Here is a 26812-nt window from a genome sequence, read left to right as displayed (position 1 = left end):
ACACTCACATGCTGATTTGACAACTGAGATAACAAACAGAGACACATGAGGGGAACAGTAGGAGCCAGGGATAAAGAAGAAGAAGCCTTAGTTTGTCACATATACATTGCAGCACAGTGAAATGCTTTTCTTTATGTATCCCAGCTTGGGAAGTTGGGGTCAGAGCACAGGGACAGCCATGATACAGCACTCCTGGGGAAGAGAGGATTAAGGTCCTTGCACAGGGGCCAAACAGTGGCAGCTTTGCAGTGCTGAGGTTTGAACCCCAACCTTCTGATCAGTAATCCAGAGCCTTGACCATTTGAGCCACCACTGCCCCAAGAAAGGAATCAAACAATGAATTCTGTTTTGTATTTTCTCTTTTTTAGGCTAACTGGCATCTCTAAATTATCTGTAGCCTCTGAGTGTGTATGAGATTGTGTCCAGTGATGGGTTGGTACCCCATCCAGGGTGTACCTTGCTCCAGACTCCGCGTAAGTGTACCACAGTCAGGGTGTCCAGGGGGGATAAGAGGGAGGTAACCATCCAATAATTAGAACTAGAAATTACAAGAACCCCACCCAAAAAAAATTTACCTAAACTTTTAACTAAAACACACATAAAAGCAATTTATTTTGTAACATTATTGGTGTTACATAGCCACTGTCAGTTTGTCATAATAAATCAGATAAACATTTTAATATCACTCCAGCATGTGACTGTGAGATCACAGGTATAAAACATGTCAGGAGGAGGTAAGATAATATGGTGCAATCTAGCTAACGGCACTCTGCATATATTATAACTTGCTAGCTAATTCATTGGAATTTAACTACCAATATTAATATAAGAAGTTAGTCAAAAACAGCCTCGTGTTATGTAAGCTACATTTATTTTAATATTTCCCGTTATTAGCAACAACAATGAGGTTGTTCATAGAGGACTTCAGGTCATGCCGTCTGTATTTATTTATTTATAATGTATTTATTTTTAATTTACTTAAAAAATATTGAAAAGCATACTTATTCACACTTCAACCCCACAATGTTCAAACCAAATCAGTGCCAGAAAATGAATGTATGTCAAATATTACAAATGCATGTCACTCATGTTCATGAATGCAACTATTCATGTTCAAATATCTGAAAAATAAAGACTTAATCAGCAGAAGCAGACACAGAGACTTTAATGCTGATGTCAATACATTACCAGAAAATAATGCATATGAGCAAAAGGTTAGAAGAAAAATCCTGTTTTATTATTGCCACACATTCCATTACAGCACAGTGGAATACTTTTCTTTGCAATTTTTTGCATCTGTGCATCTTAACCCTCCCTGCACCAGAGACACTGTACCATGGCTGACCCTGCGCTCTGACCCTGCGCTCTGACCCCAACCTCCAAAGCAGCAGTGACATCTTGGCGGTGCTGAGGCTTGAATCCAAATCTTCCACCCAGATCCTTAACCACTTGATCTACCCTAAAGGTTTTAGAGGAATTTCTAATGGTTTAAACAGTTGGAAGATGATGGTGACGTAACAAATGTCCACACGGAGTTCTTTCATGTTTTTCATTCTGCCACTGAATAACGAGTAAAGCTAAGATTAGACAATCTACTGTTTATTCAGTCTTCTGTATTAACCCATGCACAAGAGAAAAGAAAATGCATTTATTTTTTAATTAATAATAATGTAATATATTTCATTGATATTATTTATCATTAAAACCGTAACACCCATAACCGCAATCATTCCTATACTTGTATACACAATCTGCATATTATCATAATAAACTGTATGTTCAAAATAATAAATCTCGCCATTGGTGGTGCAGTAATTTGACCCACAATTTAGTTTGGTAAATGTGGTTTGAGATGCCGCCACAGAAACCCCACAACCCCCCACACCCCACCCCACCCCTGTGAGGTGAGAGAGAGAGAGAGAGAGAGAGAGAGAGAGAGAGTTATAGGGCTAAAATAGCACATTATCTACTTCAACAAATGGATGCAGATGTGAGCAGACAGGCAGTACAAACTGGACAACAGAGCTTAAAATACCACAGGACTGTCCGTTCAAAAACCAGACACTTGGCAACCCTGAGTGAGTCCAGAGCTTATCTTGTGAACACTGGGCACAAGGCAGCAACACACCCTGGATGGGATGCCAGTTCATCACAGGATGAAGCACATTTAGCTAGCAAAAGAAAACAGCATCCAAAAAGAGTTTCTTTTACTAATAAAAAGTCAAATTCAACATTACTCCTTCTTTTTTCTTCACTGAAGGAATCATATTATGTGAATTTTTTAGATTTGACCGTAATCTGAAAAGTGCACTGATTAATTAGAAATAATTGAAAATATTTGCTAAAAAATAATTTACAACAAACAAACATAAACAATCAAAGAGACACATGTGCACATGAGCAGGCCCTGAGGAGACAAGCAGGGTTTGCTTGATATTGAACAAAAGTAGTTGATTTATTACAGGTTGTGGTTAGAAGAAGAGGAAGCTCACCATCAAAAGGGTCAAGTGTAGAGAAGCCCAGTGGAGTCCTTTCTTATTCCTTTTTACACTGACCTACTTAGAATTTGAGTGAATGTCCACACTGCCTGGTCCTCACGTTCACTCTCTATCTCTCTCCATCTCTGTGCACATGTTGGCATTGAATGTATAATTCATACCTGCTAATGGGCTACTGTTATAGAACCAGAGTTCCAGGCATCAGATCTCACCTCTGGTCACCTGACACCACACCATGTGCAGTAATATATACTTTAATTATGGATCCAGTAGAACTAGGGAAGAGTCTGATGTCCTGTGACTTTGGGGGCATGTCAGTAGTCTGTGATGAAAAGGTTTTGGCAGCTTGATGTGTTTATGCATCTATGAACAAATGTCAGTCATTTTGATTGAGATTTTTTTTGAGAGTTAGGAGAGAGAAAAAAAAGAGAACGATGTATCCGAGGAAAAATGCTATTTGAGTGAATGAATTCTTCTCTCTCAATAAAAAAGTCTAAGAACAGATGTCTCATGTCCTTTGGTAGAAAGAACAAAAGTAAGAGAGGACAAAATCTGAGGTAATCTTTTTCCCCCTAACTCTGGTTTTCTGCCTGTTTTCTTTTTAAAAGCTTATTAAATATTTAGCAAGCTAAGGAATCCAGTCCGAGTGCGATAATGATTGATGGCTCGACGGGAGTGCAGCAGTTAGCACTAAAAAACATGAGATCAAGTTACAGTCCTTATCGATGTCACACCCATTAGAGTCTGCTAATAGTAACCAATCACTTGTACTGTCCTCCTTGATTTCCTTCAGGACCCATTCACACTTTTATCCCTCTACTCTGTTCACTCCTCTCCTTTCATCCCTCTATTTCTACTCCTCCTTGAGGCTTTCTCGTCAGACTCTATTGCTGCTTTTCTGATATTTGATCAGAGCTGAAAGACAGGTGTTGAACCACTGATAGATGCTCAGATTAATTTACTTCACAATGAAATGTGTTACTGTATTCTATAGAACATTAAATGCACCATGAAACTGTTATGACGGGGTTCAAGAGGGACTCATAATCACATAAAACCACATTTATTAAAATTTGAGAAAACAGTGCCTTAATTGGTCATTTATGTGTGATCTTGATTATTTCTCAAACATATATTTCTTATGAGAAATGTTTGAGAAATAATCAAGATCATAACAGATATTGCCAAACGGAAAATAATCATAAGACATATCTGTGGGTAAAGAATGCTCTCGCTGTGTTTTCGCTGACTTTTTAACCGTGTGTTAAATGCCTTTATATCCCATGAAGCTATAGGCAGATTAGCCAGGGTTAGCGAAATAGCGATAGGTAGTTTATTAACACTGCTATTGTAACAGATAATCCAAGGTTTAATTAATATTGAACTGTATTTATAGGAGATGCTTCAGACTTAATTAATGTGTTTCACTAATTGAGGGTTTCACAGTGACTTCACAGGCTTGTGAACATAGTATACACAATTTAGACTCATGGCAGGGTAGGTGTGCCCAGCTTGGGTCTCTTGCTCTGGATGTGGAATGGCATAAGTCTAGTTTGTTTTGTGATTACCCCTGCCCTGACAGCTTGGGTGGCCAACGTGCTCCTGTGGTTAGAGGTTTCAGACGTTTCCAAACCCATGCTGAACCACACTGGCCTCTGGTGAGCCACAGTGTCCTCGAGGTGTAGAGTGACAACACACAGACTGTCCTCAGCACCCAGTGGTGGAGGAGCACGTGCACGCACACACACACACACACACACACACACACACACACTAAACTATTCAGGAAACAAAGGAGTTTGTATTAAAATTTCTATAAAATATTAGTGACCACAACTGATTCACACTTTTCACTAATTAGAAACTGGACACACCTTTATAACACAAATCCCAAACAAACACACACACACTCTCTCTCTCTCTCTCTCTCTCTCTCATACCTACAGACACATGCACACCCTCAATTACACACTCCTTGGGTCATGCCCTTACTGTGTTGCACGGCTTTGGTTTCATCCTCACAAGTGGTAATTGATTCTGCTGTAGGTTGTGCTGGTGGTAAGTGGGGGTGGGCTCTCCAGTTTCACTGAAAACAAATCGCTCTTTTCTGGGCTCTGACCTTCTCCTTCTCTGCTCTGTCCATCACTTTTCCATCTTTGCTTTATTTTTTGCTTCTCCCCACATATACAAAAATCAGACCTGAATTTGACATCTGAAATAACATAAATGAGCCCAATTTAATTTTATTTATTAATGTTCAATATTTTTTCAAAAGAGAATCAGACTTACATAAAAGAAGGTAAATCATATGTTAAAGGTATGGATCACCTTCATTAAAAAGTAAAAAATAACACATTATAAAGGTTATTTATTTGTACATAACAACAGAGATTTCTAAAGAGCCATTTTCGAACCTGCTCCTCTTGTGTGTAAGATGTATTGCATTACTGTAGTGACTGAATCATCTAGGTTTCCCTAACATCCATCTTTGCAGCAATATCAGCAGTTCCTGTTCTCACATGATCACCTAATCTTGTTTGCGGGTTTTCTGGCAGGGACATAAGGTGCTCACTACACCACTTCTATGTGGCTTTGTAGCATCTCTAGAACCGTTTCCACCGAAATAAAGGCTGCGTTTCCAATGAAATTTGCGGTATTATAGCGCCATCTAGCATCACTACCATGTACTGCAGGTTTAATGATGTGAAACTTAATATTACACTTACCATTAGAAAAATTAACATATGTTAAAAATATGGTGTTAAATATAATAAATTAAGAATTAGATTAATTTCTTAGTTAATGTGCTTTAAAATAAACAGCTGATTTCAAAAAATTTTGTCAGGAACAAAAGAGAAAAATCTGTTTGATGCCAAAATAATCATTTTTACATTTTTAAAAATAAATTTGTAAGTAATAATTTTATAAATGTAATTTCCCTTCTAAATCCGTATAAATAAATAAACCGTTTATATTTCTGTAAAGATGCTTTGTGTTCAATGTCCACAGTGCTTTACAGATAAAATTTAATTGTATTGAGTTTTCATTCTCCAATGACTCTCTAGAAGCTTGTCTATAAAAACTAAAAGACATGAGTAAACCCTGCTCTCAACAACATATTTATAGGAGATGCTTCAGGCTTCAAAAGAAGTGTATTTAAATAATTGATGGTTTCACAGTTACCCAATTTGGTCACAGGCTTGTGAATATACTATACACAATTTATGATGGCATAAGTGTATTTGGCTTGGGCTACTCTCCACAATATTTCCTAGAAGCATCTAAAATGGCTCAACTCGACCCCTATCTCTCAAGATACAAGGAAGGCATGCATCATGACTTCTTTTCTCGGACCTGGAGCAAAAGAGGTGGGATGAACTTGACCCCTGACTATCTGAAGTCACTGGCTGCCTTCAAAGAAAGACAGAGGGTTTACCTTTTCACCAAAAGAACATTAAGCTAAACAAACAAACAAATAAATAAGTACTTTGCACTGTTTTTTCTTACTCATCATACTAACTCCACTCCAGCAGGGTCAACGGTGCACTTGCTTTTGTACTAGCAAAGAGGATATACTTTAATGAGATTCTGAAGCACTTTGGTAATTTGCTCTGGATTAGGATCTATGTGACACACGTCGATATAAATGCAATGTGTTCTCATGTTGGTGACAGTGATATCATGTTTATTTACAAACAGTTTAATCCTTAATGCACCTAATGTATCAAATATGTTTAACACCAGAGGTGCAATATTGCTCTGAAATGAAAATACCAGAGTGGATCTTATTAGTATTGTTGGAAATAAGGCTAATAATCATATGCTGAATACAAACAACATACAGTATGTACATTACAGTATTTTTTTTTTGGATTGTCACTGTATATAACATCCCAAAACACAGGAATAGAAAAATAATCTCAACCCATTATTCTTTCATTCTTAACCTTAGTCAGTAATTAGATTGATTGTATTGCTTTTTGCATGAAACAGGCCACAAATTAAATAAATGAAGAAAAAAAATCATTTGGTTTAAATGCAAATAAAGTTTGTAATCAGGCAAACAAGTAGTGACACAAGAGAAAACAATAATGGTTAATAATAACATGATGGCTTTCTCTTAACAATCCAGAAAACCTTTCAATTTCCCATCACCTAAACCATAACAACCTGTGCAACAAAGCATGTACATACTTGCTTTTGTTATGCTGATCCATGCTAATGTAAAATGGACATGTTTATAAATATCATAATAACAAGTGCCACCTCACCTCATCTGCTCTGTTCATCCATCTTTTCTTATCATCTCTGCTTCTGTCATCAAAATTTAACAAAGAACCTCAGTCACTTTTTTAAGTATTTTGAAATAAGTTTATGGCAAATTAAGGACCTTTTAATTTCAGCAGTAGCTGATTTACAGAGTGAACCTCATCTAGACCAGCTTTTCAAAGAAACGAGGAAAAAAGTGCACAGAGGCAGAGCTTCTTTATTCCCACTGATCTAAATATAGGACCAAGGAATTTTAATAAAGAGCGAGAATCAGTTAGACAAAACCCATGTAAGTATTGGCACAAAAACATGCAAACAGATACACACATGTCAAAGAATGAGTCAGTATTCAAATATACATGGGTAATGAATTACTAAATACTTGTAGGTTAAGTGGCGCCTTCCCAGCAACTGGCTTTCTAAACCTCCATTCATCCAGTGCTGTGATTCTGTCTCCTCTGTCGTCTGCTTAGCTCAGATTCCGCATCCCTCTCTCCTGACATCAGAGAACCAGACAAATAGAGACTGGAATTTCTGCTACCATTAACCTCAACATAAAAAAATTAAAAAAACTGGAATAACTTTCTCATCCAAATCTAACAATTTTAGACAACGGAAACACTTTTTTGATTAAATTCGTACAGTTTGGCTATTATATCAACCCACTGTCCCTAAAAATAAAAATCATTTTTAAATAACCCTACATACACAAGCTTATACAATCATTTTTATTTAGATTTGTCTGCATATAGCATGCATTCACATATACATGTGTTCTGGATTTATTCAGGTATTCGTCTAGATGTATGATTAAATAATCTTTAGATTTGACATTTCCCATTGTCTATCTGGAGGAGAACAGTGGCCAGGAGACCTGCTGTATAAGCAGTGATAGGGCATTTCCTAATGTGTTTGCACAGGGGCCAAAGGAGAAAGAGACTCTGACGCAGAAGGGCCCATTGCCTGCTGCCTTATTTACAATGGAAGGCCCCAACACCAAACACAGTCCTAAATGTCACAAAGACGCCAATCCATGATAAGGAGGAGGATTTTTTCAGATTGGCCATTGCCAAGGCAGGTCTCTATGCCACACCCAAACCTTACTAGGTTTAAAAGGCGTAGCAGCACCTGCATGATGGAAGAGAAAGAGCAGCAACAGCGCGTGATAAACATCACACACTCGACAAGCCTTCTCATTGTAGGGGCGCATTAGAGTAACAAGTGTGTGTATTGGACTGAGAGATGATCTATATCATCTATTAAAAACAAGGTTTAATTAAAGTGGACGGTTATTTTTGCTTGTAAAAGCCTGAAATGCTAGCTCTGCAATTGTATAGTGTCCCAGACAAAGCCAAGATGCAGAAAGGATTCATGTGGAAGTTATTGTCAGTAGTAGCACTGTTGATTTTAGCTCCAGCTATGGATGCAGCACCAGTAACCTCAGAAGTTCCAGACCTTCAAAAGACATCACTAAAAGGTAAAGTCAAATAATTTACTCTTGTAAAAAATCTCAAGTTTTTCTGTTGTACGTAAGAGATTTGAATTATAAGCATATACAGTATTTCATCAGCTGATATTGTGAATAAAATCAAACAAGCTTTATGTCTGATGTTGACCAGCTTTAATCAGCCAGTGAGCCTATTCTCTTCGTTAATACTTCTGCAAATGTAGGTGTAGAAAGTAGATTGTTCATTGTAATTTGATGAATAATTGTGATGTATTATAAAATAGATTGAATGGAAGTAATGTATGATTCATTAATAATAATAATAATAATAATAATAATAATAATAATAATAATAATAATAATAATAATAATAATAATGGTAGAATCAGAATATTTCTTAAAGTGATTCTCTTTACTGTAGAATCAAAACATTAATTTCAATAATTAAAAAAGTTACTAAAATTATTTTCAGTAAAAACAGATATTTACATTTCTGCAGTCTTGATCACAAGCTTGCATGTGACAGCATCATGTCATACAGTTCTAGGGACCATTTTTTTTGTTTACAACTTTGTAGATGTCATTTGATATTTAACTGTATGTGCACCAGCAACTCAAACTAGTAGATTATAAATAATATTGAAAATATAAAAAGAGAATATGTTGGAACAGAATACAGTAAATATAGTGATGTATAGTGAAATAATGCCACTGAGATCAGACATACTCACATGTTTAATATCCCATTTTAACCAAAAGGTGAAAAGAAACCAACAGATCCTTGGACGAGTGGCCCAGAGATCCACGATATGACTACGTATTTTGATGGACAGGAAATGACAGTCCCTGTAAGACCTTCAGGTAGTTTAGACAAAGCCATAAGCAGTCCACATTTTCTGGACAAAACACTGGCAGCAACTAACAGTCAAAGCCAAACACTGAATCCTGCTTCAGTTCCAGTTGACTCTGATGGACTGAAAAACATAGCAGCAGCAACTAACAGTTTGGAAAATCAGCTTAACCTAGGCTCTGTAACGGATGACCCTGAAATAGAGGATCATGCTGCAATGGAAGACAGCAGTGTTCGCAAACCACTGAAGCTAATATCAGCAATTGTTAATTCAAATAAACAAAGCAAGAGTGCAAAGATAAATTCAGCCAGCAGGACAGCAGAAAGACGACAGAAGATGCTGCATATGCTGAGTGCTCTTGAGGAGCTTCATAAGTCACTCAACCATACACTAAACAGCCGCCTCACCATCATAACCAGAGGTAAGTAAAAGGAGATGCTTATATATCAGTTGCTCATTTCTTGCAGGAAACTATTGCTGATTCAACATTTTTACTTATTCTAAGTTAAAAATAATACTATAAGAACAATGTTCTGATAATAAATTAACATTAAAATTAACATTCACATTAAAGTTGTAATGTTATGATTATTTCCAGTAATGTAACCCCTTAAATTCTCAGGAAAAAAAGTGCTTTTCCTTAACTCACTTTACTGAGGATCTTTTATGTGAGAATATAATTATAATAATTTATATTAATATAATATAATAATAATATAATTAATAACCTACACAACTATATAATATTATAATTAGAATAATTTATATTGAGCTAATTAAAGATAAATGATTAAATCTTTTTTTAGAAGTAGTACAGCAGAAGAAAGTGTTTTCACATTGATACTAACAGTACCAAAGTCACACACTCGAATCCATGATTTCTTACAATATGGTGAATATTTCCTCACTTTCAGAAGAACATGGCTCTAGGTAGTTTCACTGTATTATCACAGAACAGTAGGCTTTAGGGTGAGTAACTGAAGAGTAAATTAGGAGTTTAACTGGAACCCCTGGTATTCACAATGTATAAAACATTATGTTTTTATCTGTTTCAAGGTAATAGCAACAGTCGCAATCCAGGAAAAAAGAATAAAATGGTAGGTTTATAACTGTTGACTATAACATTATTTTTTTTAAAAACAGTTCTGTTTGGATTTTTTTCCAGTGTTGCTAATGAGTGAATTTGGCTTCTTTTGCTATCAATGTAGATCCCAGAGGGTAACATGAAATCAACTACAGTGTCATCTGTGGTCAGCAAAGGTGCTTCAGCAAGGGCTAGTACTGACCAAGTGGATCCCAAACTCCTGAATGGAAAGGCATTCAAGAAGTCTTTCCCGTCAACTCCCAAGAAAACTAACAAGAGAGGTGAGCTGATAATGAAGAGTAAAATCAAGTAGCTCACATACACAGTGCATTTTCTGTTGCAGTAATAATACACACTATACAAAAGGTAACTTTTATTAACAACTTTTTTTTTTTTTTTTTTACAGTTTGCTTCTGGAAATACTGCTCCCAGAATTAAAAATTTCTCACACTTCCATATCACATTCTAGCATGACCCCATGCTCATCAGCAAGCAAAACTTAGGCGACTTCTAATTGAGACTTCAACAACATACTTAACATGACTTACCCCAGTGACCTCGTATGACGTGTGTAGCCTCACTGCACGAAAGCCTGTTAACCCCCATTCTACAAGTGAATGCTGTACGACATAAATAAAATTTTTCAAGCATGCCGAATAGGTCCTATTAATAAACAGAAATTTATTTTTGTACCTCCCGTGCTTGGTGATCATTGTGAAATATTAAGGGAATTTAGAAAGACAAAAGTTCAAAGAGCTCAGGTACGAATGGCGTCAGTGGGACTGCTTTTCTTCCCCTTCAGCCCTTTCACATTATCTAAATGTTTGCTCAAGCTCCAGCCAAAATTCTCTAGGTGAGTGTCTCTCTGGTAACAAAGTATATTTAGTAACCAATAAACCCAAGCTGTTGATATTATGGCTTTAAATGTTTTTTGATTGTTCTGAGGCCTTCTAGCACTGTTACCATGACAACCAATTAACAAGCCTGTCCAAGTCAGTGAGTGGAAGAGTGATGAGAGATCAGACCCAACACATCGGAGAGCCTTTCTTCTCTTTGTCCTTTCTCCCAAACCTTTTAAAAACCCCTTTTTTTTACATGTCAGAAACAAATGTGACTGTAAGAAGAAATAAATCACAAACTAAGCTTGTACACTCGTGTTAGGAATGTAGGAGAGTGTTAACGTAACAAAAATCTTCAACACTTCCTTCAGTTTCTGATTATTTCAATTTCAAATCATGACACATTTTCCTGCATTACTGAAACAGAATTACTTCGATAGCTGATATGAATATAAATAAAGTACAGCTAATTAATAAACATAAAAACAATAAGTAATAAACAGTAATAACTTTTTAATCTTTTTAATAGACAATATAGAACAATAAATTAATATGCTTTAATACAGGAAGTATGTCATTTCTTCTATTTATTTTAAAATATTACATATTTATATTAATTACAGTCATTTTTGTAAATATATCTGATAAAATATCTGTCAGAATTTAGCAATCAAACAAAATGATAAGTTCTAGCTTCTAATGGAAAATCTTGCACAAAACTAATGGATAATGGACACATATCAAGCCCATAGGATAAATGCTTAAACTGCTTATAGATTAATCTCCCTCACATCCTCTCTCACTGTCTCTCCATTCTCACACTCTTCCTGTCTTTCACTCAGTCTCTCACACTCTCAGACAATAACAACATCAAAACCCTGACAGAGACGTATAAGAACGTGTATTGTGTGTATTCAGGGTGTGTGCAGGTCACTCGGTGTCTCACTGTACATCAGGTTCGGTTCTGAGACACACTTCAAGTCCTACTCCTACTAGTTTTAATTTCTCTTCTGTTAATTTGTAGAACTTTTGTGGGTGAATTTTTTCAGGTGTTTCTATTGTGTTGATATTTTTCACAGTGGAAACAGTGTTGAGACTGGGCTCACTCAGCTCACTGTGCTTCTTATGCTTGCACTATCACTCCCTGATCAAAGCCTCCAGATTTTCAGTCTCAGGTAGTCGTAATGTAATACATGCCCTAGGGCGGGGTTTCCTGGAGTGAACAGGTCTCTGTTTTTCCTGAGATCTGCTCTTGTTTTTGAACAGGGACCAGGTCTGACAATACTGCTCCAGCAGGTCCAGGTTATAAGTGTAGAGCAGAAATTGGACCTTAAGCCCAGCAGCTGCAGAGTATTCCAGTAACACCGCTAACTCATTTATATAAATATTGAGTTGGATGCTGCAGCTCTGTCACACCCCATGCCCTTAAATGAACTATTTTGTCCTTTTGTTCAGATTGATAGACTAGATAATGTTACATACCATTACCCCTTACACCACTTTTAAAAACCTGATAAAATAATCCTCTGTACCAAACAGAGACAAATGATTTTTTATTTTAAAGTCTATAAAACATACAAATATTTCTGCTTTTCTTTTTTTTGTGAGAGTGCTGATTGATCAGGATGTACAGAGTGTAAATATGATCAGTTCCCCAAATTACTGCTCACACAGCTGACCGGGCACTTTTTTTTTGGGTCTAATTTATCTCCAGTCTCATAAATCAGGGATTTAAGCCCCAGTTCCAGATAATCACCAGCTTGGAGATCCAGGATGAACAGATTTAATAAGATAGCATTTCTGTGCTGTATTTTAGAATTTCTGTGCTGATGCTGTCAGGGCCACCGGCTTTAATCTCTTTCAGCATCTTGAGTGAGTAATTTGCTAGTCAGTTGGGATCTGATTATTGCTTTAGGACTATTTCTAGTTTATTATTAGTTTATTTTTTGTAAGATTATCTGGGGAGATTTTAAATGGGGAGATTTTATGGATGTGTCCTGAGTTTTTTTTTTTTTTTTTATATTGGTCCATTTCCCCCAGAACTAATTTTGATTAAAGGATTCTTTGATTTCCACAAATATCTGACAGTAGCTCTATTGTTAAATCATCTGTTTACAGTTTTCAGGTGTTTCACAGTATTTTGTCTGAGTTCAATGGTTTGTGGTAGTTTATGTTTTTGGTTAGCTAGCTGTCTGAATCTCATATCTCTGTTTGTGATTTTTATCTGTTTTTATCTGCATTATGTTTGGTTTAGTTGCAGTTATGCAGTATATATATATATATCACTTATTTGTTTTACTGTGAGGTTTACATGAGTTTGGTTTGGCTCCGAGGAACTCAGTTACTCTGAGTTTCTTTGTCTACATGGCACCATGTTTCAAACTGCAGGATTTTATGGTCATATTAATTAGTAACTCTGTGTTTGAGCTTTTTCTTCCTAAATCTGAAGAATATAAATCAGGAACTAAGAGAGAGTGATTTCATTGTAAAACTAGTTAGTGGTAGCACAGATGAGAGAGATTTATTTATGTTTTATGCACCATGTCAGTGATTCTGGCTGAGATAATACTTAATTCACTTTTCCTTTCCCTCACACATTTCAGTCTATTTTCACCATGCACCATACTTATATTAGCTTTTTGACAACATCCAAATAGGCAAACTCAATCTCTCGCTCTGCAGGACAGGTGCTGGTAAACTCTTCTCTCTGGTAGGCAGAGTTCAGGTATCGCCAAATCCCTTTCATGTCGGCTGGAATCTCAAAATTTCTATACTTCTTTGCAACAACCTGAGCCAAGAAATAACAATACAATCAGTGTGTGCCATCATAACTCTACTATAACATCTTAAATGAGGCCTCAGCTAGTCAGTCAACAATTAGGGTTAAAATGAATGAGCTAAAGGTTAAAAGTTGATGCAAGGCTCTTATCTGTATGGACCGACATGTTATAGGTACATATTATAGATATTACAGACAGCAAATAAGACACAATACCCTGATGATGTGTAGTTTGGGGAGCAGGTTGCAGTCAGCAAGAGTTAGGTCTGATCCATCCAGGAAATTGCGTGTTGATGGTCCTGGGTCATCAGGGTTGCTGGCATTAACCTCCTCTGGCAATGGAGACTGCAAATAATCATCCAGTTTCTTCAGGGATTTCAGCAGAGCTTTCTCCAAGCCTACAGATGAAAAACATAATAATAATAATAAGAAGAAGAAGAAGAAGAAGAAGAAGAAGAAGAAGATGAAGAAGAAGAAGAATTATTGTTGGAATTATTTACCATCATTTGCATATTTATGAGAGTTCTTGATATAGGCAGAAAACTTGGCAAATACATCTATTCCTGCAAAGTTCGACTCCAGGTGTTTAACAGCCAACTTTGGATACCTTTAGAATCATTGATATACGGTAAATAACAAACAAAAAACATGAACACCAATTCACTCTAAACTCTTGTGGTTGAACAGATTAATAACTGGTCCTGTACCGTGGTGGTGTGAGCTTTTCCTCAAGAAATTCCTCGATCTTGTTCACGTCCACCAACACTTCACCATTAAAGGTAATAAAAGGTGGATTCGTTCCCGGTGCAAGGTTTTGCAAATCAGCTGGTTTCCTATAAGATTACAAAAATAACAAGATCATGATACAGCTCTTATGAAAGTATTTCATTACTTAGCATTAAATCTCCTCATATTCTCGTATAACTATACAGAAATGATATAAAATGAGTTTCTACTTCTTGAGGTCCACAGTTGTTACATTAAAGATGACTCCCTTTAGCCAAAGGATCATGAAGAGTCTCTGAGAAAATGGACAGTTTCCAATGCTTTCCCCATCAATTCCTGCCTGAAAGAAAGAAAGAAAGAAAGAAAGAAAGAAAGAAAGAAAGAAAGAAAGAAAGAAAGAAAGAAAGAAAGAAAGAAAGAAAGAAAGAAAGAAAGAAAGAAATCACTCCTCTGTGATAATGATATCTGAGTAATGCTGAGATTTAGGTTAATGAGATTTCATGATTCCATTTCATTTCCAGATTAATAACCTCTTCTCTTCTGGGAAGAATTTCCTTTAGAGTTTAGAGTGTGGATTTGTTCATTCAGCCACAATGGCAATGGTGAGATGTAAGTTGATGTTTCAGTTCACCCCAAAGCTTAGCCATATAGTTTAGATCCAATTGCCCCCCCCCCAACCACACACACACACACAGGTCTACCTCTAAAATGTTCTGTAGCAGCAAACAAAACTAATTAAGTTTCTTTTAAAATAGTAATATCAGCATGTGTCTAATTGTGGTGTGAGACAATCAGAAGAAAATAAATGAAAATTCTTTAGATTTTATCGTCGTCACCATCTTTTAATATGGATAAAATATATATCATTTGTCTATATATTATGAACTATACAAAATTTAATTTGAGGAATTTCTTACCTTCACAAACAGCTCAATACTGGGGAATCCAAACTTTTTGGCTGCTATATCAAACCAAGCCATTTTTGTATTCAAAAAAAGTTTAGAAAAGCAGCAGAGTAAAGCAGCTCATATCTCACTTCTGACCTCTACATTATAGATCTGAAATTTTAGATTAACTCTTAAATATTGGCACTATGCAGTTTTAGATCTTAATCCCAAAATATACATTATTATTATTATTATTTAGAAATGTAGTGAAATGACTGCATGTTCTCAAAAGCTAATGCTCTGGAAGAGTCCAGGGTGGATTAAATGCCAGTATGAGACTGCTAGAGTTCCTGATAAAACACTTGTTCTTTGTTGGAGAACACAGCATCAATAAACGGTCTGTTTATCAGAGCCAGTCTTATGAATTTTTTCCAGCTGCTTTGTGTAGCTCTTTGTTCTGAAATTGACAGGCACAGAAAATCCAAGTGTCAAATGAATAAACAAATTTCAAACATGTGTTTTCTAAGATCTTCCTTCATTTTAAATGTTAGGGACATGAAATCCATCTACTGTATCTGGAGCAAGAATTCAGTTTCACTTCAGAATGTACATGTGTAAACAAATGATCTAGGTTCAGTCATGTATTATCTGCAGGTGTTTTTCTTCTGGTGAAGCTGTAAAATATTTGTAAAATACCTTTAGAGCAGTATAAGTTATAACTTTACTATACTACTGCTGTGTAGATTCACTGGGAATTTAAAGCTAATGCAATGTATTTATGGTGTAATAGGAATATGGAGGTTTTTAGGGGTTTTCTAGACATTTACAGACATTGTGTACGGTTTGATAAGAGATTTTCTTTTCTTACACACAATGCACCTTCCATTTGAACCTAGACACACACTCGGTATCATTTAGTTCCATTAACTGTAACTGTGAGTAATACCTTCCACATAAAGCTATTAATACATGAATACTTAAAATAGAGATTTTTTTGTTTTTTGTAAATTAATCTCTCTCTCTCTCTCTCTCACACACACACACACTCGTTCTTTCACACAATCTCAATCTCTTTCTTTATTTTCTCACTCCCCCACACTCTCTCTCCTCTCTCACACTCTTTTACATCTCACTCTCTCTCTCTCTCTCTGCTCTTACTTATCTTCCCTCTCACAAATGACCTCTGTCCATTTTACCATACTTGTCTCTCACTCTGCAGGACAGGTTCTTGTAAACTGTTTTTTCTTTTAAAATAAAGATTTTTTTCTTTTTTGTGCAGTTCTGTGCACTTTCATAACTCTGTCATGTCTACTTGGTAAACAGCTGAACAGTGTAAGGTGTTTTATTAATGTTTGCTCATATAACAGTGAGTGGAATAGAGTGTCATTGTGTAGACTCTCCTAACTCTCCTATCAAAACAGTGCAGCAGCTGATGATTTTTTAAAAGTCTTATTATTGATATTATTATATTATTATCTGTACACCAATTGGTCAAAAGATCACTTCCAGCCCATTGATATTCTACAATGCCTTCAGGCTTTGCTACAGAATGTGCTACAGAATAATATGTCTTTCTGATGTCTGTAATATGAAGTGAAACAATCATTGCCATTTTTGCCATTTAAGCACCAGAAACATATGAAAGAAAATTAGGACATAAATCATTAAAATTCACACCAAATTCAACTAAAGTAGGCAGCTAAATTCTTTCTGCTTACTTTTCAGAAAATCCACCTCACTACATAAATGTTGCAATGAATTGTAGAAATGGACACATTGGGAATGGGGATAATTCTCTGACTTGCTGGCTTCACTAGAGGAACCCATGTTATGGCCAACCAGAATTCTGTGGGAGTCTGTGCTATCACTGATCTTACTGTTGTGGTCGAAATTGGTCGAAAACATTCTAAATGATAACTCTCAGCTTTCTTGAAGGATTCATAGTAAAGAAAAAAATGCTGGTCAAAATTTGTATAACACCCTAATATTTATTTTCCATTTTTTCTTATTTTTTCTTATTTACTTATTGACATGTGTGGGTACCTTTACATAGAGGAAGATCTCCCAGTCTGTAGAATCAGGACTGTGAACTTTTGGACATCTCTTTGAAGGCTTCACTTCCTCTTCCTGCATCACACCTGGGGGCATCTGCTTCAGGTGAACCACCTTCTTATATGGTACAGAAACAGGAAGATCTAGAATTATGATTTCTTGACATTTGACCCTGGTAATAATTTCTCTTTTATATTCCATGTTTACATTTCTGTAACAGCTGCCAGTGCCTGATGTTTCTCTGCCAATCAGCCACGTAGATATTGTTACTTTACATCCTCCCTCATTCCCTGTCTTCTGGCTACAGTGACCCCCATACTCAGTTCCCTATGTCCACTCTATGCAACTTTCTTTAGAAGCAAAACTTACACACTTCATAAGTTTTTGGCTTCTCTATATTGGTTTTGGCTTCTCCATATTTATCCTCAGTTCCTTTCATAAATAAGGAGGACGTTAGGGGATCCTCCTCCCCCAATTCATTATTTGCATCATTATAAATTTTCATTTCTATTTTACCTCCTCTGTTTTTACTTTCTCTACTGTAGACCCACCTAGCTCTTAATGAATTGATCATTTTCCATGTCCAGACTTTTTTCAGTTAACTTCAAACCTGTAACATCATGCACTGTGTCATGCACCTGCTGTGGGTCTTTGTTATTTCCTGTAGGCTCTTTTGCATTAAACAAATATCTGGCTGCCCAACTGTGGTCTTAGCTCTTTTTTGACTGATCTCCTCCTTTTCTGCTATTTCTACTGTAGAATTGCTTTCTGAGATACTTGGCAGACATCCATAAAATTTCACATTTCATTTCATATGTTGGTCCAAGACAACAGGTTCCTCAAGCTTATCATTTGCAGGAAAACCGTGTTGCTTTGTGTCTTCAGTTACAGATCCTTCTACTGTAACAGGTGACTGAGATCAGATATACCTGTACATTGGCCTGTTTAAACCTAAACTAATATTCTCCATTGTAGCATCATTATTGAACACAGAATTTAGTGTTTTTCTTTTCACTTGACATGGACTCTCCATTATTCTTACCTCAGAGGATGCCACTGCTTCCTGCTCAGCTGTTTCCTCTGCACACTGTTCCTCCTCCTCAGAATCTTCCTTTGGCGTATCCTCTATCTTTATTGAAACTTTTGTTTTTGTGTTTTTACACAGGATTGCTAAATTTTCATCAACTTGTTTTTCTACAGGTCCTGCCATTTCCACGTGAGATTGATGCTCTAGAGTAGATGAACATGGTTGTCCTTTTTGTTCCCTGGTAACTACTGAGAACAGTTCAGGGCTTTGTGGTATGTTTTGAGTTTGTAGTGCAGTGTAAGGCTGGTGTTCACTTGCCACAGATGGCTCCAGCACAGCCTGTAATTCAGACAATCTGAAGCCCACTTGTTCCAGCTCCTTCTCTCTCTCTTTATCAAGAACTTTGTTTGGAATGTCCATTTCTTTAGGTTCTGCATCACAAGCATTATCCACAAACTTTGTGCCCCTTTCTCCCAGTGTAACATGCATGACTGGGGCCAGTATTGCTTTCTGTGGTAAATCAGGTGCAAACTGGTTGCCAAATGTCTGCTTTCCAGTTGTTCTGTCCTCACCTCCCATGCCAATGTCCTCAATCATTTCATCTGCTAGTTCAATCACTTCTCCATCTTCCTCCTCACTCTCCAGATGGTCCAAGTCAGTGTGCATCACCGTGACATTAGGATCCTGAGAGAAATGATCCATGCCAGTTTTGAACTGAGGTATAATAAAAAGAGAATGGTTTGATAATCAATGAGAGGACATTGCTCCACTTTTTTAACTATAGTGATTGCCTTTCCAATCTATAGCGGTAACATGGCTTGCTCTGACTCCTTGCTTTATCTCCACCCTTTCTCTCCAGAGGATTATGGTGAATTTTTAATCCCTGTTGCCCATGTGACTTGGCTATTATCCTAAATCTGCTGCACAGGGGACCTGACTGACCTGGATATCCGAACAGCACAGAACACCTTACACATTACTGGCTTGGGAAACATGTTATGCATCATCTTTGTAATTGCAAATCCTAGAAATATCTCAGTCATTGGCAAATCACATCTAAGTGTCACCTAAGAGTCACCAAAACAACTTCAATGCACCGTTGTATAGATTCTACAAGTCTCTGGATCTAACCGGGAGGGTTGAACACAATTCTTTCAAAGATGTTCCTCCAAAATCCCCCATAAGACAATTGGTTTGGTTGAGATTTGATGATGTGAAGGCCATGACATTTAATGTACCTTTTTAAAAAAAAAAAAAAAAAATCATTCACTTACACATCCAGGTAGAAACCACTTCCATCAGGATGTAAATGTTTCAATATAGAAAAATGGTGATGAATACGAATATCTTTATTTATTTACAGTGACTATATACTCTAATGGGAGAAGCTGCTGCAAAGCAAACCAAACCAGACAAATTGTCTCCCAAAGCATAAGAGCCACCAGATTTCCTTTACTTTGTCACCCATCTGTACTTAAATCACATATTACTGAGAAAAAAATATTTTGCATATTTATAAGAATTTGAGAGGCAATTAAGTATTAGGTGGAATCTCTTTGTGTATTAACAAAGAATCATTTGCTTTTTTTTCTGTTCAGTATTTCAGATACCAAATTCTTGTCCCTTACCGTTGCCAATCACTGAATTGCTAAATTCTCAGTATTGTCTGCATACCTGCAAGGTATTTACAGAAATGTAAGTCATGTATGTTGTATAATGTCGTTGTTGTTCTTTCAGCTGCTGATCACTACAGTGATTTGGCACAGGTTCTTCAAAATTTTGTTTTGAAGAACAAAATTCTGCTAAGTCTTTAAACATTGGGGAGCGAGATTAAAAGATCTTATAACATGGTACATGGAACTTATAACATGGTACATTTGGTGGCAGATTTCCTAATTCTAAGGTGAGTAATGGAACAGGAAGACAAAATGAAATAAATAAAGTGAGAATGCAAACTGTGTAAACAGGAGAAAACTTAAATCTAATCACTATTAGGGGTTAGCAAACTTTGCCTTTAACACAGTATCTTTTTTTTTTCTTTTTAAGAACAGATATGCTGTTCCAAACATCTTGGAAAACTAACCACAGTTCTGTAAGCTGTTTCAGTTACTTCTGTCTCTTCATGTAATCCCACAATGAGTCCGTGATGATGAGATGAGCGCTCTGTGGAGGCCATAGCACCTCTTTCAAGACTCTTTGTTCTTCATTTTAGCTTGTCTTGCTGCAAAATAAATTTGGCCAAATTAGACCAGTTTCCTTGGCCGGCCACTGCGTCTACGCTCCTCTGCCCAATATCTTTGTGCTTCTGCAAAAGAGCTTGGACAAAACATCTGTCTGTCTGTATTAACATTTCTGCCTGTGAGAGACCTTGCTGATGATGTAAACCCCCCTTGTTTCTTGTTACTGCTCAGTCATTCCATGGTATAAGATTTTTTCTTCAGTAACCTCACCATGTTAGGAAAGCATGGCTGTTTCTCAACCAGTTTTCTGAAACCTTCTGTTTCAGGCCATACTTGTCTTTTAATCTACATGTTATGTTGTTGAAATTTGTGCTACATAATATGTACAATACAACCCAAGTTCCGATTTGTAAACTCCAAAGCTTTTACATCGTTAATACTACATATTACTTTTGCTTAATTTTAACCTCAACTGATTTAAGAAATATAGTATTGTTTTCGTTATTTTTAAACTCGCTTTAAGTGCCGGCCAAATAAATCTGTAAAAAATGAAGTGTAATCCTCTTTTCAGTTTGATCTATCATCTACTGTAAGGAAAAATTACTAATGAATATAGTGCTTCTTCCCTAACCGAACACGTGTCGCTCGTGAAAATACATTGCGTGTACTCAGGAGCTCGCGTTCGAATATGGCGCATGCGCAAAAGTCACGCGTCGAATTTTCACAGCGTCAGTTTTCGTTACAACCCGGAAAGGGGAAAATGGCTGCTCAGTGGGGAACATTACCAGAAGGCCGTTGTGTTGTCTCTTTGATTAGCCTGTATTAACTGATTCACGAGGGTTTATATAAGGAATAAAGAGTAGAGTAGAGACACAGCCCATGAATAGGTTGCATTACCGTGAATTAAGGCGTGATATTTCCTGATAGGGTCACACGCGCAAGGGAAAGACATGTTCTGATTGGATCTCAGCCTCAGGGGCGGGACATGAGCTATATGCGGTAACAACCAATGTTTTAAGGGTGAAAACAGCACCCACTTAGCAAAAGATGAGGTATGGTTGCTCTAGCTGGACTTTTTAGAGATTTTCTGAAGATCTAAACACAAACGAAAATGATCAACTGGCGGGTAAGGAGCAGCATGTCCCCTAGTCTTTAAAACTTAGAGTCTTTAAAACTGGTACTTATTAATGTGGTTAGACATGTAGAGCACTAGCCTGTATTTCCTTATTCATGGAGGACAAACAGATCTGTGAGACTATAACCTGCGTGTTGTGTTATACAGAGTGTAAAAGTTATGATCATGTCTTTGTTAATTACTGATTAATGTTCAGCTTCATCTAGTCGAGCAAAAATGAGGTGTCTATATAATATAATACCTTATTTAAACGTCGTGAATCTTATTTGTATCATAATGACAGCGTTGATGTAGTGTAATATTGTAATATTACCTGTATACACGTTTTTTAACATTATTAGAGATGTATTAATTTAGATATAAGTAAGTAAGTGTGTAAAAAGTAAAGCAGCTGCTCGTCCATCTTTAGCCCCGCCCCTTCCTCATCACCCCGCCCCCTTCCTCCTTCCAGAAAGTCCTCAGCTGTTTTGGACATTTCCAGACGCTTCCCAGTTTAAATGTTTATCTGGTTTTATGCCAGACGAGCTTTCATAGTATGCTATTCACATGTAATTCACATTTCATAATTGTAAATTTCAATCATCACAGACAGTACATTTCTGAAAGTTTGTTTTTAATTGATGTTTTTCCTCCCCAATATGGAATGTCCACCGGTTTTCTTGTGTCCATGGTCAGCATTGAAGTTCTTTGTCTTGTCCACAGCAGTGGTTAATATCTCATATGAAAGTAGACACTCATGGTTTTATAAATTTGTAGTTTTTCATAAGTATTTATGTTTTCACCTAGCTTACAATTAGCAATATATTCATAGAAAAGTAAAAAATAGAACTTGTTTTTCCACATAAAGGTTTGTATCTTCAGAGTAAATGGTGATATCGAACTGTGTGAGGTTGTCCAAGCAAAGGTCTCACAATGAAAACAAACAGTCTTGACTAATTTTACATCAGACCTGTGTTCATACTGATTAAAAATAAGTTTGAGTCTACTAAAAAATATAGTAAAGATATAGTACAATGCCCTGTCCTGTTTATAATTGCTCATCATTTTTTTAAAAACCCTTTTGTTTTAGGCTCTGGACAACGTTCCTCTGCTGTTGTACATTCTGGCAGCCAAGACCCTTCTCTTATGTCTTGCCTTTGCTGGAGCCAAACTGTATCAGCAGAAGAAAGTACAAGCAGCCCTGAAACAGAAGTTAGAGATGAAGAGAAAACTTGCACAGGAAACACAGGAACTTATTGACAACAAGAAGGATGACTGAACATCTTGGTATGCTACAGGACGCAGGATGAACAAATGAAGCAGTGTTTCTGTTTAACTTTAATTTGTGCACATATTCACCACATGAGCTGTCTGTTTAAACCAGATAGTTGTCACAATATTCATGATTTCTTAAATGTCATCAGTGTTAAGAAAATGCTTTTTGGTTTTGCTTGAATAGAGGGCAGCACGGTGGCTTAGTGGTTAGCACTGTTGCCTCACAGCAAGAAGGTCCTGGGTTCAAATCCCGGGGTTGAACTGGGGCCTTTATGTGTGGAGTTTGCATGTTCTCCCTGTGCCTGCGTGGGTTTACTCCGGGTACTCCGGTTTCCTCCCACAGTCCAAAGACATGTACATTAGGTTGACTGGTAATTCTAAATTGCCCATAGGAGTGAGTGTGTGTGTGGTTGTTTGTCTATGTGTGGCCCTGCGATGGACTGGCGACCTGTCCAGAGTGTACCCCTGCCTTTCGCCCTATGTGCGCTGGGATAGGCTCCAGCAGACCCCCGTGACCCTAGGAGTCCTAGGAATAAGTGGGTATAGACAATGAATGAATAGAGACAAAAACTCAAGATATATGATGTGATGCATACATAGCTCCTTTATTTTAAATTGGCAAATATTTGCATTGCTTTTCTTCAGAATGAAGAAAATATTTGAAAATGATATATTTGCATTGCTTTTCATACAAATGCTGTTGTATGTCAATCACCTGAATATCACTAGGTGCAAACGCGGCATAGGTTTGCAGCAGCAGCATAGACTTCATGGAGCTAAATTACAAGTAATGTCCATTTAAAAGCACTACTGCTTGAGTGGTCCGTCACAGTGTAGCGGCTGTGCATCCAGACCAGCTATTGGCCATGGTGATGACGTCCAGCCCCCCAGTGAGCTTCTGCTTTTCCTTTATTACAAATGGATAGTTGGTTTAAGAACTGGCTGCTCTGCGGTACAGTCGAAATAATATTGTAGAGTGCATATGAGGCAAACAGAAATGCTCTGCAGGTTCATTTTCATGGAATGGCATTTTCATAGATTTATTAACAAATTGAGTGATATGGCCTTGTGCGGAAACCCAGGGTCTGCCACTACATTGTTATCTGACCAGCCATCCAAGCCAGGTCAGAGTACACAGCTCTTCTTCCTGCAGTGATCACTAGCAAAAAGAGAGACCCCAGTTTCGGTTCAGCATCATGCATGGGTTTGTACAAAGGGCCTTTTTGGGCTCCAGGATCTCTTCAGTGGGCTCATGAGGACTTGTAGGGAACAGAAGTGGTTTCCCCCTTTCAGAAAGCTTATACCAAGTTTCTTGATTGATCCATGTAATACATGTTGGAAAAGTACAATTAACAAGGTTATTGAGTTATTCATTTTTTTAATATGAGATTAGTTATTCCGTAACTGAAGTACCAGTTAGAGTACCAATACCAATTTTAGAGGCCAATAAAAGCCAAAGAGAAATAAATGGTTAAAGTTAAACAAATAATGCAATAGTTGAAAGTGTATTACAGTTAGCCATATGAGCTTCAAATACTTCATGTGGGCAGCGATATGGAAGTGTGTCCATAGCCCATGCAGCTACCTCTTAGCGTTTTTAAAGTTTATTGTACTTTTCCCATGTATTTCATTATTATTTCCTTTCCTTCCCCAGAAATGTATGGCCTCACCCTCACTCAGAAGCAGTGGAGCCACTGGCAAATCTAATGACGAGGCCACAAGTGGAGCCATTTCATTTGTTTACCTGGAGCTAGTCAGTGTCGCTACAATCAACCTCTTTATACTACACTCTTATTTATTACTCTGTGAAGCCTGTTTGTAAGTAATAAAAGAAAAATAAATTAAAAAATGGTTACCTTTGGATGAGTTTTACATCATGTTTTTGCATCAGTGCTCTGCTGAAATGATGTTAATGTTCATGTAAGTAATTCAGATTCAGATTTTTTATTCGTCACATACACAATCCTACACAGAATGATATGCAGTGAAATGCTTACTCAACTGTTGTGACCTTGAAAAGGAAATAAGGAGGTAAAATGCCAAAGGAAAGAATAAACTATAAAATCTACAGTTACAGTAAAATAAAATATAAATAAAGTAGAAATATGTAAAAAGTAAGAACTGTGTAAATAAACTTTCTTAAATTTTATTTTAAATGAATAGTGATTGTTTCTGACATTTATATCCCCTGGAGTTGTTTTTTTTCAGTTTACATACTCGTCATTGTTGTCTCAAATGTACTGTATTAGATTTTCTGTATTTACGTATTAGTGTCACAATTATGCTAAGGCTTCATCCTATACAACAGTGTATTTATAATCTTGTCTGCAGCTCTGAGCGCTCGGAGTCGGACTGGTGGTGATGTGTTTCAGTTGGAGATGTCTCCACGTTCTAGTGAGACATTGGGCTACATGGTTCTGCTACTTTTTTGAAAGATTTCCCCATCATCATATTGAGAAGCTGTGGTGGGAAATGAGAAAAACATGTTAAAATGTGTTAAAATGTACAACCTTTCAACCTGTGACTTGGCTTTATTTGGCAGTAAAAGAAAAATAGCTTTAATTTAATTTTAAGTAAAATTTAGTTGATATAATTGGTTTGAAGAAATAAAATAAGCAAATCCACTTACTGTTCCTTTCTTTTAAGTAAATTTTACTTATTTGATTCATGCAAAAGAGCTTAAATAAATAAAATCTAACAACGTTTTGCTCGTATTATACTGTTTAAAAATAAAACAAGAATTAACCTAAAACTCTTGGCAACAGCATCTGAAGCATGAAGTAAAGCTCTAATACACCTCTACGTAGTACACTTCTACATGCTCTTATTAGCAAAATATTTTACAACACAGCAATCCTATGTCTTAAAGCCAACACAAGAACAAGACATTTTGCAAACAATGTTCCCCCGAGCATGGGGCAGAGAGAAACCCTGAAACTCTAGGGAATCTATTTACCCCATATCTAGAAATAATGAGCACATCATCATCATCTCATTATTATTACTATTATTATTATTAATAATAATAATAATATTTATGTATTTATTTATTTATATTTTCTCTTCCCTTTTAAAAAAAATCATTATAGAAACTTGTGTGCAGTACTGAAGCAACCTCATGGTCCTGTTTTGGTCAGTTTGCTTTGATTTGCACACATGTACGAGTCTAATCAGTTAAAGTAAACTTTAATTTATCATAGAACTCCACTGTACATTAACATGACCAAACAGCTTCTATCTCGGCAGACGTTACGTTTTTTATCGTTTTGTGGGCACTTGCAAAAATAATTGTTAACTAAGTAAAATATACACTTTGGATTTTGGCCACATATTTAGATTTAGATTTATAATTTACATGTGTGCAAAAATCAGATGTTTCTGTTATATTAACTGGGTTACTGAATGAGTTTAGTCAGTGTCAGAGATCAGTTCATTCATGATATAATCCTGAAGCTTATTTAATAGATGGGGCTTCACTCAAAAACACCAAATACTTAGCAGAGACGATGGTACTGCATTTTATCTTTTTATTGTCTTTATCCTCTGACAGTGATTTGGACTAATCTCCACAGACAATACAGTACAACAGATCACATTTTCTGTAACAGATATGAAGCAACACTCAAGTCATGTCAAACATGTACCACATAATAAGGCGTTATTCTTCAAGGGCCGTATTCAGAGCTGCTGACGGTTCGAAAGTTACGTGAAGATTTATGTTTATATTTAACTTCAGTTTCTGAGAGGATTAGTAAAATTATTCACTTATTAAATTATTCACATG

The 26812-nt window shown here is 36.5% G+C and overlaps 4 protein-coding genes across 5 annotated transcripts; 2 read left to right on the top strand and 2 right to left on the bottom strand.

Moving 5' to 3' along the window:
• Window positions 1-7921: 7921 nt before the first annotated feature.
• On the top strand, window positions 7922-10746 carry urp2 (urotensin II-related peptide). The gene is made up of 5 exons (XM_058379903.1): window positions 7922-8244; window positions 8974-9486; window positions 10122-10162; window positions 10274-10430; window positions 10556-10746. The coding sequence occupies exons 1-5, from the start codon at window positions 8082-8084 to the stop codon at window positions 10585-10587; spliced, it is 906 nt and encodes a 301-aa protein (XP_058235886.1). The 5' UTR covers window positions 7922-8081; the 3' UTR covers window positions 10588-10746.
• A 2510-nt stretch (window positions 10747-13256) lies between these two features.
• On the bottom strand, window positions 13257-15706 carry LOC131346462 (chloride intracellular channel protein 4). Of its 2 annotated transcripts, none has more exons than XM_058379904.1 (6): window positions 15411-15706; window positions 14724-14833; window positions 14475-14600; window positions 14268-14374; window positions 13984-14165; window positions 13257-13776 (listed from the first exon to the last, which is right to left on the bottom strand). In XM_058379904.1, the coding sequence occupies exons 1-6, from the start codon at window positions 15471-15473 to the stop codon at window positions 13615-13617; spliced, it is 750 nt and encodes a 249-aa protein (XP_058235887.1). In that variant the 5' UTR covers window positions 15474-15706; the 3' UTR covers window positions 13257-13614. The 2 variants fall into 2 exon arrangements, with proteins under 2 accessions (XP_058235887.1, XP_058235888.1); XM_058379905.1 differs by having other exon boundaries at window positions 14724-14829.
• Window positions 15707-17399: 1693 nt separating this feature from the next.
• On the bottom strand, window positions 17400-19179 carry LOC131346403 (uncharacterized). Its single transcript, XM_058379813.1, has 2 exons — window positions 18475-19179; window positions 17400-17549 (listed from the first exon to the last, which is right to left on the bottom strand). The coding sequence occupies exons 1-2, from the start codon at window positions 19159-19161 to the stop codon at window positions 17400-17402; spliced, it is 837 nt and encodes a 278-aa protein (XP_058235796.1). The 5' UTR covers window positions 19162-19179.
• Window positions 19180-21417: 2238 nt separating this feature from the next.
• Window positions 21418-24889, top strand: LOC131346478 (small integral membrane protein 11-like). Its single transcript, XM_058379921.1, has 3 exons — window positions 21418-21765; window positions 22844-23040; window positions 24683-24889. The coding sequence occupies exons 1-2, from the start codon at window positions 21751-21753 to the stop codon at window positions 23030-23032; spliced, it is 204 nt and encodes a 67-aa protein (XP_058235904.1). The 5' UTR covers window positions 21418-21750; the 3' UTR covers window positions 23033-23040; window positions 24683-24889.
• The last annotated feature ends 1923 nt before the right edge of the window (window positions 24890-26812 follow it).

The sequence above is a fragment of the Hemibagrus wyckioides genome, linkage group LG26 (genome assembly GCF_019097595.1).
Source record: "Hemibagrus wyckioides isolate EC202008001 linkage group LG26, SWU_Hwy_1.0, whole genome shotgun sequence".
NCBI lineage: Eukaryota > Metazoa > Chordata > Actinopteri > Siluriformes > Bagridae > Hemibagrus > Hemibagrus wyckioides.
This window is presented reverse-complemented; position numbering and strand designations above follow the sequence as displayed.

What these genes read in the sequence shown, in the direction of transcription:
- urp2 (XM_058379903.1), top strand. Translation starts at nt 8,082, where the DNA reads ATGCTAGCTCTGCAATTGTATAGTGTCCCAGACAAAGCCAAGATGCAG. An exon ending in TCAAAAGACATCACTAAAAG is followed by an intron (nt 8,245 to 8,973) that starts GTAAAGTCAAAT and finishes TTTAACCAAAAG; the next exon opens with GTGAAAAGAAACCAACAGAT. An exon ending in CCTCACCATCATAACCAGAG is followed by an intron (nt 9,487 to 10,121) that starts GTAAGTAAAAGG and finishes ATCTGTTTCAAG; the next exon opens with GTAATAGCAACAGTCGCAAT.
- LOC131346462 (XM_058379904.1), bottom strand. Translation starts at nt 15,473, where the DNA reads ATGGCTTGGTTTGATATAGCAGCCAAAAAGTTTGGATTCCCCAGTATT. An exon ending in ACAACTGTGGACCTCAAGAA is followed by an intron (nt 14,601 to 14,723) that starts GTAGAAACTCAT and finishes GTAATCTTATAG; the next exon opens with GAAACCAGCTGATTTGCAAA. An exon ending in CCAAACTACACATCATCAGG is followed by an intron (nt 13,777 to 13,983) that starts GTATTGTGTCTT and finishes TTCTTGGCTCAG; the next exon opens with GTTGTTGCAAAGAAGTATAG.
- LOC131346403 (XM_058379813.1), bottom strand. Translation starts at nt 19,161, where the DNA reads ATGGATCATTTCTCTCAGGATCCTAATGTCACGGTGATGCACACTGAC. An exon ending in AAGCAGTGGCATCCTCTGAG is followed by an intron (nt 17,550 to 18,474) that starts GTAAGAATAATG and finishes GTACCATATAAG; the next exon opens with AAGGTGGTTCACCTGAAGCA.